The sequence below is a fragment of the Hemicordylus capensis genome, chromosome 3, assembly GCF_027244095.1.
Source record: "Hemicordylus capensis ecotype Gifberg chromosome 3, rHemCap1.1.pri, whole genome shotgun sequence".
In the NCBI taxonomy this organism is placed as follows: domain Eukaryota; kingdom Metazoa; phylum Chordata; class Lepidosauria; order Squamata; family Cordylidae; genus Hemicordylus; species Hemicordylus capensis.
Genome location: NC_069659.1, coordinates 199583424 through 199598942, shown reverse-complemented (window position 1 = coordinate 199598942; position 15519 = coordinate 199583424). Strand labels below are relative to the sequence as shown.

General features: G+C 42.8%; 1 protein-coding gene across 9 annotated transcripts in view; it reads right to left on the bottom strand.

Annotated features, from left to right (window-relative positions):
• Positions 1–4814: 4814 nt before the first annotated feature.
• The window catches only part of KAT6B (lysine acetyltransferase 6B), a 202987-nt gene continuing 192282 nt past the window's right edge, over positions 4815–15519 (bottom strand). For all 9 annotated transcript variants that reach the window (XM_053306954.1, XM_053306953.1, XM_053306955.1 and 6 more), the window contains 2 exons: positions 14617–14917; positions 4815–8669 (listed from right to left, as the gene is read on the bottom strand). In XM_053306954.1, coding sequence (XP_053162929.1) covers positions 6238–8669; positions 14617–14917 — 2733 coding nt within the window. In that variant the 3' untranslated portion in view covers positions 4815–6237. The remainder of the gene's footprint in view (positions 8670–14616; positions 14918–15519) is intronic.

Genomic DNA, 15519 nt, shown 5'->3' with positions numbered 1-15519 from the left:
TGTCAGTGAGAGGTCCTTGAAGATGCAGTGACCTTCCCTACACTTTGAAATACTACTATGTGGCAGAATGCTTGCTTGGTATATATGAATCTAGTTTTGTCTTCTTCCACTGAATGTACTTCTCTGACTGCACAGCAGGCACTCCCTTTAACAGCCATTTATGTTCTCTAGAGGTCTTAGTATTAATGTGCATTAGAGTCAATTGAAAAGCACTAAACTTTTACTGAAGTGCTATTTAACTTGTCAGCAGGTTGAGCTATCACTTTATTTCACAGTTTTGTAAGAAATACTCTGGTTAAACATTAGCCAACTTGTAGAAAGGCATTCTCCCCCTTCCTCCTCCAAAGGCAGTAAAATGATGGACTTTGGACAAGTGGTCAGGAAAAAACCTATGGTATTTCAGGGCGAGAGTGGAAATATTAGAAGTCATGTACCTTGGACCTCCCTCATCCATGCTGTCCCCTGCCTTGGAGGAGCTTACAGTCTGAAACACTGGTGGAGGTGGAAACAGCAACGGCACTATCATAAAAATTAGTCAAGTCCCATTTGATGGGTCAGGGACCTACCCATGAGTAATAGGGTTCTTGTGCTTCTAGCAACAGAAACAGCAGAGACAAGGGATTAGTGAAGCTCACACCTAAGGCTAGCGGAAGAACCAAGGAGAGTGCAGAATCTCAGTTGATGATCAGTGACAAAGTTCTTCAGATTTACTAAACTGTTTACTAAACACTACAGGGGCCCACGAGCCACTTCACACATTACATGTTTGAGATGCACACCTAAGACATTGGAAATATTTGAATATCTTAAAAGAGTGAATGCAACAAAAACATGCATTTCCAAGTAGTATCACAGAGGCACACTCATCAAAGAGCTGTGATTGACTGCAGCTCTGTGTTGTGTATACTCTGTGGCAAACCTGCAGTTGTCTCTGCATGTATGAAATTGTCTAAAGAGTTTGACAGAGAAGCTAGCTGGAATAGGATAAATGTGTTAGATATATCCTGCTTTTTGGCCATCAGGTCCTCCAAATGGCCTATATTTTAAAATACAATTGTAATGACTTCTTGCATTTCTCTCCTCATTCCCAATAACCTTGTCCTCACTACAGGGCATGATTCTGCAGTAGATGATCCCTACCCCTCCATTTGACACCCAGTTTGAATAACCCTTACACTATGATCCTCCCCGCTCTAAAGTGCTATTCCCAAACATAGCGACATGTCTCCAATAGGTTCACATCTTTAGGCATCACTTTTTGCCAGCTGCTGAAGGCTGTTGTTCCTTGGGGCTGCAGAGGTTTCATGCCCCAGAAGCCAGGCTGAGGTGGCCATGGAACAGCAGTTGCCTGCATGGTACGCTCTCTTCCTCCTGGGGCTAGAGAATAGATCTTGTAATGGTCCAGGAGCCAAAGCAGGGAAGAGGCAGATGCTCTTCTGGGTGAGAGCAGGTTACCCCACTTGGATAGCTGAATTTAACATAGCAATGGCATCTTATAAAAATAGTCTTGCTGGAAGACCAGCAAAATTGCATGATCTTTTGAACAACATTAGGAGCTAATTCCATCAGAAGGGGCACTTATAACTGCATGGCTCTAGCAACCCCAAAGATGTAGTCAATCCAGGGTTCACATTGAAAGCATTAAAGAAAACTCCATCTTAAAAAGCAGCAGATTTCCAAAGCCAATATATTCCAAATTAACAAGACAACTGAAAAAATGGGAAGGAAGCATCTCCCAAACGGTTGAGGATTTTCCTTTTCATAAAAAGGCTCAAGGAAACTTGCCTGGTATTTTAACAATTCCCCCCTCCTTGTGAAAAATGTTTTCCTTTGGGTTGTTAAGAAATGACTTAAGTTCACCATTAAAAGCCATAGATTTTCACAGCTCCTGTTCATTTCACTGGAACTTGTGCAGGAGAACTGGCCACTGGATTTTGCCCAGTGCTTCAATAATGAACAAGATCAGCAGGTCTGTTTAAAAACAAGAAGATACGAGCCTGTAAATGGAAAATTGGACACCCCCACACCACCACACTGCATAGTTTCTATTTACTAGCAAGCTCTCTGTCTCTTGGGCCATTTGTTTCATAAGACAATTAAAAGTCAAGATTGACACAAACTGGACACAACTTTGTTTAACTTTGCCAAGGACTGATAACATTTCAGATACATTTCAGATAACATTTCAGATACAGAAAACCAGAATTCTATACTCAAAAGAAACACATAGATATTGCTTCCATTGCATATATTTGCTTGATCTGCAGGCTTTATTTTGAACCTGATATTGCCACAGAGTGGCATGGCAACACCTGGGAAGAAGATGCCCTTCATCCAACAGGGCATGGCTAGCTGATTCTTCATGCATGTCATTGGCATGCAGAACACAACACGAGCCATCTGGGGTAACCCAGGAGGCTCATGTCATCTGGAGAGCTGGGAGCCCTCCACTTGCAGCTACTCCAGGTCTGGGTTGCTCAACTTTGTGCTCCAGGTTTTAACCAACGTTAAAATGAACTTGTGGTTCATTTAACTTCTGTAGGTGATCATGTGGACGATAGTCCTCCATCTCTCTGCTTTTGCCTTTGCCACACAGGTGGGTGCTGCTCTTCTGCCGGGGAACATCTCAACATCATCCCGTATCTAGGACATGAATTTCCCCGTTTTCAGCACTCAAAAAGAAACATATGGAGTGTATGGAATATTGCCCAGCCCACATGATGAGCCATACGACATGAATGGCTTACCAAGTGGTAACAGTCACCACATGGACTTATTGAAAAACAGGCCCCATGCATGGGAAGGAAGCTAACTGTAATCATGAAAACACCCGGGAGGGCTGGAAGTTGGACTGGAAACTCTCAGGAGGGTGGAAACTAGATTCATTGCTGGGACGACTCCTCTGTTTTTAACTGCCATTCTTTGTGATGTTGTTCTTCATTATAGCCTCACTTCATTGTGACATCAGCATCTATGCATCAGAATTCAAGGCTTCTGTAGAGATGGCTATGAACATTGTTCAGGCTCACGGGTTGCCTGTGTGAGTGCTTGTATTTATTATGTTCCTCTGTGGCATCATTTTTTCTTTCAGAGAAGTATGTGATACTCTAAATTCATTGATGGTCTCAAGGCAAACAAAAGCCTGGTGGAAGACAAGTAGACAAATGGACTAGAGAGAAAGAAAATAAGAGAAGGGAGGTGGGGTGGAAGAGCAAGTAAAAAGTGAGAGGGAAATGGGAAGAGTAAAATGGATATGTTCTGGAAACAACATAGAACAGTGTGCTGCTTTGAGGCTTGTCTTGGCCTATCTGTAGGTCTAAAAATAAGAGAGTAACATCCATACATACAGAATAGCAAAATATGTCTATGCCATATTCTGTACAAGATTTATCTGGTCCAAGTTCCCCAATGTCTGAACATTTTAGAAGAGACAGAACATGCTCAAAGACCTTTCTTACACCAAGGAGCTGTTCCCCTGAAGAACTCATGCTGGGTACTCCGTCTTATCTATAAAAGGATCTATTTATCTTTTTTTAAAGAGAGGTTCAGATGAATCCTTTGTCTCTCCCAAAGTGACATAGACATTTACTTCACTACATCTTTCAGTTCTTAAATGCCCCCAGAAGATAAGAGCTTCTGAGTAATTTGATTTCTAAGCTATCTTTCTCTTTGCACTTCAAAGACTGAGTCATGTTTCACACTACATTGTCCATCCAATGTCACATAAAACATTTGAAGTTTATAATAGGTCCCCCCCCCCCATTTGTATAGCACTTGTAACATTCTTAGTACTTAACACATTTTCCTTCACAACCACCCTGTGTATGAAACCACTATTGGCAGAAGACTTGTCCAAGTCTATCCAGAAGGGTATGGATGGGTGAGCTGGGATTTCAAGCCACATCTCCCTGACCTTTCAATATTCCATCTACTAGGACCATACTGGTCCTCCTCAATCATTCAGTTTACTACCCCTTTTATAATTTTAGAAAGCACACACAGTAGTGCATTCAAGGGCGAGGGGGGGGGCGTGTTGCACAGATTTAATTTAGTCAGGTTTTGGTTTTTTTAAGAAGCTCTCCAGAAATGTGATGCCACTTGTTCTGTGAATAAGTACATAAATGTCCAGATCACCCATGACTGAAGGATTTCCTCTGCTTTCTCTGCAGAGAAACCTCACATCAGCTAGTCTGAAGCCTGCTGAATACAAAGCCTTTTGCTTTTGCCTCAGATTGTTCCTACTGAAACATACCTGCTATCATCAAGAAGCACGGTGCCCATCATCACTAGTGCACTGATGAACTCTGACAGGAAATCCACAGGATGCCAGTTGATATGTTCAACATCACCAAGACTCAAAGATGCTTTAAAACAAATACTTCAAGTTTATTTAGATAGCTTCAAACCCAGAGACTGGAATCTAAGCAACAGAATGCTCTAAATAAGGGGTGGGCAGACTTAAGGCCTTCTGTGAGCTACTTGGGAGGCGAGGGAGAAAATGGAGAGAAATGGATGCAACTGTAATGTTAACAAATTCACTCAAGTTGGCCACTGCTGTCTAAAATGTTTAATCAAATTTTCAAGTTTGTTCAAATTTTAAAAGCCTAGCTTTCCCAACGGTCTATCACAGATGGCATCAAGTGTGTGACTCCAAGCTACTTACACAATTGTAAGCATTGGGTTAAGGCCTCCTCAGAGAGAGATGCTTCTTGACCTCCACGCAGTGGGAGCTACACCCTTAATCCAAGAGAAATGACAATCTGGTGTATCATTCTCTCTCCACATCAGAGGACGACCAGACACAAGAGACTAAAAATGGCTCATCATAATTTATTTTCATGTTAAAATGTACAGCTCATCTTTGCTTTATTTAAGTGACTGACTAAAAAGGTAAACAGATAAATACAAGAGTGTCACTGGGTCTTTATACATGAATCAAGCCACTTCTTGGCCCTTACAGTCACTCTGTACAGGTACAAAGGCTACAAAAAAGGAAGCCATATAAACAGACACAAATACCTTCTGCTTTTTTACATGCGCTGGGTAAGCTTTGTTTGAGCTATTCACACGCTACTGCTCTATTTACTTTTTTTTAAAAATAACTCCAATATTTTATAAAGATAGAAAAATCTACAGATGGAATGAAAATGTAAAGTTAGAGGCATTTCCATAAAATAGCAACTTTACACCAAATTCACTAATTTTTTTTTAATCCTGCCAAGTATCTGGACATATGAAAATGTTTCAAAAACTTGATAAACACTGATATGCTTCATTCAATCAATAAAGGTTTGCATTTCTTAAAAAAGAGAACAGAAAGCTGCCTTTTTTCCTCCTTTGGGGGAAAAAAAAATCTGACACCAGAATAGAAAGAGGATTCACCTTTACACCAAACATTGATCAATAGAGGGGTGCAATCCACCAGAATATTCTCCTAGTGCCAGCCCTATGAAACTCAATCAGACTGTGACAAGAGCATAGTAGTCACACAGGAGAATATTCCTATGGATTACAATGTTCGAAACAACCAAAATCAGAATAGCTTTAACAGCCTTTTTTAAACAAGATTTTTTTTTAAATATAATTAACAAAAATATATATATATATATATATTTAACCCCCTTAAACTGGGGTAACCTAATCAAGGCAAAAAACACAAATTAAGAAATGGCTTACTGTTAAGCACAACACTTGTACAGTACTACGAAATGCACTGTCACTAACAAAGACATTAGCGGCATGCGAAAGTGTCACTTTGAGGAACAAAACAGACCATGAATGCAATGCAAAAAGGCATTTACATGGCGGAGGAAGGGAGGGGGGAGGAAGAGAACAGGAGGGAAGCTCACAGTCCAGCACAACATCAGGTATTCTCCAAAACTATGGTCCACATTTCGAATGGGAGCAGGCACATAAAAAATGGCTGTGAACCATCAGCTGTTTTGTGTATTTGAAGTACAATGGAAGAAGTTCCTCCTTGCCACAGAACTTCAGTTATACAAAAAATGGCAAATAAAACAAAATTACAAAAAAATTAAATGAGAACACATTTATATAAGGCTTTCTGCTGCATACAGGGTTTTTTTTTTTAAATGGTGCCAACAAATGTTTTTGCATTCACACCAATTGCTGGTTTTGAAATCATACTCTCCAAAGGAACATCTTTTTGTGCAGGTCGAATCCTAGCATTCCAGTGGGGTAGGTCGACTGTCCCCCACCCTCTCCCCATGCAAGGTCCTACCTACGCATGTAAGAACCATTCAGAGACTGTTTAGACATGCCAGTATTCATATAGCCATGATGCGCTGGTGGAGTATACATCATGTTGCTGTGGGGGGCAGTCTGCATTGACTGTTGCGCATATGGCTGGCTTCCCATCATTCCCATTTGCATCTGCATAGGGTACTGGGCTGTCTGATTCATGTATCCATGATTTGCATGATAACCACCATTCATCATGGGCTGGGACATACTATACCCATTCATAGCATTAAGAGTATTCATATTCATGTTCACAGAATTGACATTGTAAGCTGGAGCTGGCATTAAGTTCACGCTCATGTTCATGCCACGCTGCATGGTTAAGGTGCGTGCTGGCCCTTGCATGGCCACAGTCTGTGAGCCACGCCCATAAATCTGCGGCTGGTGGGCTGCTGCAGCTGGTGGCAGAGGTGCCGACTTAGTCCTAACCGAAACATGGCCTTTGCCAGGCATCTGGGTTTGCAGTCTTTGGGCATGGGAGAGGCCAATATTGGAAGTGGCCATGTTACGCTGCAAAAGGGGAGGTGGCAAATTCATGGGAGGAGGCGTGAGGTTAGGGGGCGGAGTCATTGTTGCCTGGACTTGGGGCCCCCCTGGAACTGGATGAGACTGAGAAAGCTGAACAAGTCCTGTACTACTGAGAGTAGACAGAGAGGCACTATTTGCATAGGAAGTGACAGCAGCTGAGTGGCTGTAAGGCAATGAATGGTCCATAAGCGTATTGGTTAGCTGCTGCAGTTTGGCAAGGCTGAAGGTGGCTGATGGTTGTGGATAGTGCCCCGCTGCAAACTCACTTTGGCCCATTCTTTCATACAAGCCAAGGTTGGCATTGCCAGTCTCGGGAATTTCACTTAACTGCATAGGTGGGGTGAAGTTCGCAGCCATGCTGCACTGAGGGAGCTGCTGGTTGCTGCTAGGGGGCCTCTCAACGACACAGCCTTGAGGAGATTTCACATTGCAAGGTGGGGGGGAGTTGATGCTGGTGGTTTGCATCATACTGCAGCTTCCATTCATGGTGGACATCTGCTGGGTCACTGCACAGCTACTCTGCGTCATGTTACTGGATGTTAAATTGCTATATGAACAGCTGTTTTGTGAGGAGTTGTTTCCACAGATACCATTGCCCAGAGTGGAGTCATAGCTGCTTGGGTTCTCATAGTTCTCTGTTGTGCTCTCAATGCTACCCAGGTCACTAAAGCCACTATCCACAACTTGCTGTGAATGGTCAGAAACTGAAGGAACATCCATTATGGGACTGGTTTCCATGTTTTGTAAAGATGGCACAGAGATGGCACTTTGATCAGGACTGATTTGAGCATAACTGTTTTCCAGCGGAGGCACATTTGGACTATTAACAGAACGAACTGACTGGCTGGGATGGGACTGGACAGATGAGACAGGGCTATTGTGATCAGACTGTTGACAGTCATCCAATGTGGTCATCTGTGGGCTTTGGTCACTATTGGTATAAGTCTGCAGGCTTCGACATGCCTCTTGAGTCTCTGTGCAATCCTGGAACGTATCTTCCTGTTCTGTCGTTTCCTCTGTTAAGGCCTTTACTGCCTGTACTGTCTCAGAGTCTATCTCCATGGCTTCTGCATTGGTGTCCTTGAATGAAGAATTTAGTTCATCACTTTGGTTTTCGGTATTTTCGTGACCTGACTCAGACACAGGCTCTGGAATAGCAGGAAGCTCTTTAGGGTCGCTGTTGCATGCAGCTGCAAGGTCAACCCCACAGTCCATTAAGTCCTCCTGACCTGAACTGTCATTCTGTTCATTTGCACCTAAAAAAGACTCCTGATTCTCGAGTACTTCTTTGAGAGCTTCTCCTGGCACCACCTCTTTCTCTACTTCAGTTGAACCCATGTGGCTTTCATCCTCATCATCTGCATCATGATCTTCATTGTGAAATTGCTGCTCCTCCTCGTGTTCTTCTAGATGCTCAGGCTCCTCTTTTTCCATTTCTGGTTCCTCTTGCTGATCTTTATCTTGACTATTTGCACTTTCCATCTCTTCTACTGTGTTGCTCTCATATACTTCTGTTACATCTTTTTCCGTTTGTTCTGCTTTGGGGAGCTCCAGATATTTAGATACTGACTCTCTGACCTCATCCTCATGTGGCAGAATAGTTTCTGTGTTTTTAATCTCCTCTGTTACCACAGAAATCTGGCATGGGTTGTTTTCAGCCATCTCTTTTGATTCCTCTCCCATCGCCTGATAGTCAGGCTCCATGGGAGTTTCAGGTGGAGTGTACAAATTCAGTTTAAAGCCTGGTTTTCTCTCTTTGTTTTGCCTCCATTTGGATGAACATCGTTTCACTCCTTTAGGCCATCCTTGTTTACACATTACAGATTCAGGATTGTCTTTACTTTCATCTTCCAGGATGGCTACATCCTCTTCTGCACTAACTGTGAGGGATGGAGAAGAAGGCAAAGTGAATCAACACAAGTAATCCGTAACTGATGTATATAAACTTATTTTTAAAATGTGCACTACTATAGCTATACCTATTCTAACCATCTTTTCAATAACGATATACTAACATGAGCACGCATGCCACTTTCATTGGCATATGCACACACAGGTGTAAATACAGCACATTTATCCCATTCTAACCAGCAAGCAACCCGATTTGCCATCTATGTTAGCAGCTGCTGTCAACATTCAGCAATAAGCTCAATGTATGTATAGAAACAATGTTTCATATTGTTTGCCCTTCTGCATCTGTAGAGTGCTGAATACATGTTAGAATGTGGCAGATAAAGCAACACCACCATCATAATTAGAAGAGAGATACCCAATTTCATTTTAAAGGGATATATCTCACGTATGTGTATGTGCACGTATGCACATACACATGTGAAAAAAGTGTCACCCAAGAATACAACATTCGGAGACTCTTGCTTGCTTCACCTCACAGGTACTTTCTGCAAAATTCATGTAGATTTTGTATTCTGACTATATATTTTTTTAATGCAATTGTTTATTACAATCCACAGACCAGATCTGACATAATGTTTTATACACACATTGTTCCAAGAGAATTTCCATGTGGAGTTAAAACTATCAAAGCTGGCCCTAACAACGACTTTTGGGTACATAGAAAACCTGTTTTAAGTGCTTTTAAACAAGTTAGCGAATTATAACAAATCTAGAATACAAAATAAACTTCTTCCTTATCTTTGGGGCTCCAACATTTAGGGGACAAACAAAACCAAATTAGACAGCAATTCAGTATAAACTTTACACTTTAATCTACAATACTAGTAGTAATAAAAAGAATTCTAGACACTATATTTACAGGCATAAGAAAAGAGGACAGATAATTTTGAACAGATTCGCAAAGCTGTTTGGGGGAAAGCAAGTGTTACGTTAATGTTTATCTTTTCTGTTCTTACAAAAAAAAAATTTGATGCATCTGAATTACTGGGTAAATTTAGCACCAAACCTCAAGCAATCATATTAAACTGAAGAGGAATGAATAGCCTTGAAAGTCTTGAGCAAATCTGAGTGCACGTTTCAGTGGAAGCCTGGGGCTTTAGAATAAAATACCTTCACATCCATCAAGGAATTTAAGGGCTTCTTCCTGTGTGACATTATTCTTATATGACTATAATTCCCCTTTGTGAAAAATAAGGCACACCATTATATAGAAAGTGAGGTGTCAGAATTTATTCTGCCATGACTACAAAGATCAGGCAGACAGTGTAAGGGGTAGCTGCTCACTCTGTGTACTCAGGTTCATAAAGTGCCCATGCTGCTTTCTACATGGAGATTATCTCCATGAAAAATGCCCAAGAATGAAGAAAGCAATTAAAGCAACTGTTAAAGTGTTCCAGGTGACTATAAAAATGTGATTAAAAGCATCTCTCTAGCATCACGCTGAGCCAGCGTGGTGTAGTGGTTAGAGTGCTGGACTAGGACCGGGGAGACCCGAGTTCAAATCCCCATTCAGCCATGAAACTAGCTGGGTGACTCTGGGCCAGTCACTTCTCTCTCAGCCTAACCTACTTCACAGGGTTGTTGCGAGTAGAAACTCAAGTATGTAATACACCACTCTGGGCTCCTTGGAGGAAGAGCGGGATATACATGCAATAATGATGATGATGATGATGATGATGATGATGATGATGATGATGTTCTCAAAGGTGGTGAGGAACTTCAAAAATTAATACATTAAAACTGCCTTAGCAAATCTCATAAAAGAGGCCCCACAGATGAGCCCTGTGCAACGTGCTTAAAATATCTAATGAAACTGATAAATAAAGCAAACCCATATATGCTAAGCATGATATAGACTTTTAGGGACACAGACTAAAACATTGGACCAGCCAGGAGTGTTCCCCCTCATCAGTGGATTTGAGGTTATCTTAGAGGCATAACTCCTCCCCATTGGTTTCTGGAGTCAGGGATCAATCAGACTTCCCACCTTCTGATGAGCAATTCCCCTTTCAGTTTAAGGCATGCTGCAAGTGGAAGATCCTCAGGGGAAAACATCTTTAACCAATAGGTGCCACAAAGAGTAAAACCAGCACCCAAAGACTAAGCTATATACATCTCCAAGTAGGAACAAAAGAGAAAATAGGAAAGTCTTTCTTGGACTCGGAACTAAGCCTGGCATAAAGCATGAAGGAAACTAGCCAAAGAAAAACCCTCATGTTCCATCCTTTACATAAATAGCAGAACAATCTGTGAAAGACATGGTGAGACAAGATATCCTCCAGCCCACTAAAGAGAAGGAACATTCCTGGCAAGCCTAGTGTTCTGTTCTCCTTCAGCAGAGGAAAATATCCTGGAGAAGGATGTCAAAAAGAAATGTCTTTTATTCCACCTGCTAGAGAACAGGATTACAACATTTACTATAGCATCTTGATCCAAAGAGTAACATCTGTGGAGGTCAAGCTCCAAGCCAAAATAGATGCCTAGGCCTTGACAGTGACTCTGCATTCGTCCTCTAGAGAGGCATTCATGTTGGACAGTAGCTCCCTGCACACGTGAGCAGTGGCTCCGTCCAACAAGGTCTGGTTTTGTGCCTTGTCATCATAACACATTCTCTGATCCAAGAGCCTAAAGTGGTTTTAGAAAGTGTCTGCCCTGAACATGAACACAAGAGCTTTTCAACCTGTAGCTAAAGGTTAAAAGGACAAGCCTGATGCTTTGAAGCTCAAGCCAACTAATGCTCTGGGTAGCCTCCTCCCATGATCACAGGCCCTTTGTTGATAACTTTGGCAGTGGGCTCCTCAGCAAGAGAGGCTGTTCACAGTGACCCAAATCTGCACTGGAACCTGAAACTAGAGACACCTGTTACAAAAGGTATTTATTTCATATCTGTACCACCAAACTTACAGTATCTCATGGTGGTTTATACTAATGGTACTCCTTGAGTCACCAGCTGAGAGTCTCACATGCAGACAAAAGGAAAGGCATAGAGAGTGATGCCTCAGTGTGATGGAGAGGAGAACTGGTCTTGTGGTAGCAAGCATGACTTGTCCGCTTAGCTAAGCAGGGTCCGCCCTGGTTGCATACAAATGGGATACTTGATGTGTGAGCACTGTAAGATATTCCCCTTGGGATGGAGCCACTCTGGGAAGAGCAGAAGGTTTCAAGTTCCCTCCCTGATTTCTCCAAGACAGGGCCGAGAGAGATTCCTGCCTGCAACCTACATGCAACCTTGGAGAAGCTGCTGCCAGTATGTGAAGACAATACTGGGCAAGATGGACCTATGGTCTGACTCAGTATATGGCAGTTCCCTATGTTCCTATGTCTTCCTGCTGAGGCAGGAGCAGCCATTGTCATGGCCTGGAGTGGAATCTAGTCCAGGAGCTGCCTCTATCTCACTCTGAAGATACGTTAGTAACATTAAGTATGCACCAAGAGATATCTGTATGTGTATATGACTTCCCTAAGTGGGTCTCTCTAACTATACCCAAGTGTGAGAGACACTGTACCAGCTAAAGGGAGCTTTCCATATAGATAAGAAAATCTCAGCACTGAAGGTAATCACCCTGTCACCAAAGGAAGGTCAAATGAGAAGATTGTCCAGTTATGGGAACAGATGGATTCTTGGGAGCCTGAAATGTGCTACATCCCAAATTTAGTAAATACCAATGGGACTAACGTGCAGGTAAAGGGGGAGTGAGGTGTATTAGAAATGAGCACCCTGATGATCTGAGGTATTTATAGTGAGCCGGAGAAAGGAGACATAGAGGTAGGCCTTCATGAAGTCTATGGAAGTCAACAAGACATTGGAAACAGAGCTTCAGCTATTGACTATGCAAAACCTCCAGTGTTTGTGTTATTTCTTTAGGTATATGAGGGCTAAAAGAGCCCTTCAAGCTCTGTTCTTCTTTGGCATGGTGTAGAACAGTGTTTCTCAATGTTTTTGGAGTCATGGACCGGTACATTATTCATGTGCAGGTTCCTGGCCCAGCTGTTAGTAAGGGGGTCGCCCCCCTTGCCCCCAGCCCCCCCCCCAAAAAAAAACAATTTTGGGCAGCTCTCCGGAGCTAATTTCCAGGCAGCCCTTACTGCTGGATAATGTTCATTTCGAGGAAGTGAAATGAATGTTATCCAGCAGCGAGTGCTACCTGGAAATGAGCTCCGGAGAGCTCCCAGAGGTCCCTGATGGCCCAAAATTGTATTTTTTTTGGGGGGGGGTTATTAGTGATGCCTCACGGACTGGTACCCAATGTCTCACGGACCAACACCGGTCCACGGACCAGTGGTTGAGAAACACTGGTGTAGAATACCAAGAAGGTCTCTTGCAATGGCATCGCCCCTATTTCCAACAGGTGATATATGGTGGCTAAGGCACATGGATATTCCAAATGAGTGTGTGTGTGTGCGTGTGTGCACGCGCAGATCCTCTTGATTAGGTTCCACTGACCAGACCACAACCTCTACTTTGTGAGGAGGTTGAAATCTTGTAAGATGAGTGGAACGGGTGGCAGAACATGATTTGGGTGGGGGCCACTGGGCCCTTTGCTCACCTCCATTCTATTTTATAATTGCCAGCCACCATCTTGTGATGGGGCCCTCTCTGTAGAATATGCTCTAGAATGGCTACACCTCATTCTTCCAAATAGGTGCCAACATACTCCTTTAGCGACCTTTCTGGCTCATTATTATAAATGACCATGATGTGGTATGATTGGAAGGCATTCCAGTTGTGCTGCCATCTTGCCCAACCAGGGTGGGCTACCAGCATATAGCTGCCACTCTGTTGGCTGATCTTGTAGTTTACTATAGCATGGAGCTTCTTGCTGCCTCTCCCTCCAATCTCCTCCCAACCAATGAGGCTGGGGAAGAGATGAAAAGAGAGATGGAAAACAGCCCACTAAAAACTAGAGCTAGCCCCAAACAGCTCCCTCCACACACACTGTAAGACAATGTGAGGGAGTAGTTTTGGCTATTTCAGAGGTGGGGATGAAAGTGAACAGAGTTTTAATTGGCTTGCAGCTGTCCTTTTGTTTTTTGGAACATTCTGGGAAAGTAATGGCAGCCAATCAGAGTTCTGGTGAATTTCATTCCTCCCTTCTGAAAAAAACTATTCCTCACTCTTGAAAATGCAAAAGGAGGAGGCAGTTTTCCTCACTCGTTTGCTCTTAACTCCCTCTCCCCAAATTCAGGCCAAACTTTCAACCTTTAAAAAATTTAGCATGGTTCTAAAATATACCAGACCCTGCAATCCTGGTAAAGGCAGGATGAGAACTGGAAGGGAAAGGAATTATGGTAGCTCAATGGGAGATATTACTCTCTCCAGGATATATTCCAATCACTGAAGGAGAGCTTTTTCATTCTGAATTGGTATGGCCAAGCATTCTCTAACTGAAACAAAATCTGGAAAACCAGTTACAGAATACTAATAGGAACCATACACATTAAATTGGCTAAAAATAAAGCATCAGGAAAAGAAGGAAGTGAACACATTGTTTAACATTTAGACAAAAATAAAAAGACACAAGACTATGACCACTGTCAGAAGGCCTTTAAAGTTGTAGGTTATTCAAAATGTAAAGAAAACTCCAATAACTTTTAACAGGCTTACTTCACACTTTGATCCTTATAACCAAACAAAGCAAGGAAAATAAAGACAATGGCAGCCAAATCCTCTCCTCAAAAGAGGAGAGGCCATAGCTCAGTGGTAGAGCCCATGCATGGCATGCAGAAGATCCCATATATTTGCAGTTAAAAGCACCATGTGTTGGGAAATACCTCTGCCTGAGACTGTAGAGGGGTCCTGCCAATCAATATCAAGAAGCTTCAGATCTCAAAAACAAGTCCCACTGTGTTCAACAGGGCTTATTCCCAGGTGAACATGCACAGGATTGCAGCCTATATCCATTTCCCACTCACCTCGGCATGGAGTGTCACTTTGATAACAGTGATTGTCTTTCTCCTGCTCCTCTTCTTCTTGCTCATTTTCTTCCTTCTCCTCAGATTGACACTGGAACACTTTTTGAATACCAGGCTTTAAGTCATCATCTTCCCCATCTAGCTCATGACTGGACTCCAGCTGTGGTATGGGCCGCTCTTCCTCCAAGTTATCAAATGGCTCGTTCAGCACTTCTGTGGTTTCAGAAATGGTCTCCGTTGTAACACTGCTATTAATCCTTCTGCGTTTACGACCCCTTTTCTTTTTCAATATGAAAGGTCTCTAAAAATAAACGTTAAGAACAAGTGAAAGTTGGGCAGAAGACTAACATTCTTTTTGCTAAATCAGCCCAGTTTTGCAATAAATATTTTTGGCAACTGAGTCTGCTTGACATTTCAAGTATTACTGGCCCTGGCCACCCTTGTACACACACTGAATCTCAATCTCACTCACCTACCCATGTGCTCGTGCAGCTACAGTTGACATGTTAAAAGCTTTACCATGCACTCCATGGAATGCCCTAGGAACACTGTTCTCAATGTTTACTACACTGGGAAATCCATTTGGACAAAGACAATCAGATCAACTGTACCAAAACACCACCATGATGTCCTCAATGTATCTAAGTAATATATATGACTAGCTGAACCCGCACAGAGCATCTGTGCGGTAGTTCACTTCCTTTTGGGGGTTATTTGGGAGAATTTGTTTGGCTGGTCCTCCCACAGCTCTCTCGCTCGCTCTGTCCCCTCCACAACAGCTCTCTCACTCTGTCTCTCCCCTCCGCGCGCCTCTCTCGCTCGCTCTGTCTCTCCCCCCCGCGCCTCTCTCGCTCGCTCTGTCTCTCTCCCCCGCGTGTCTCTCTCGCTCGCTCTGTCTCTCTC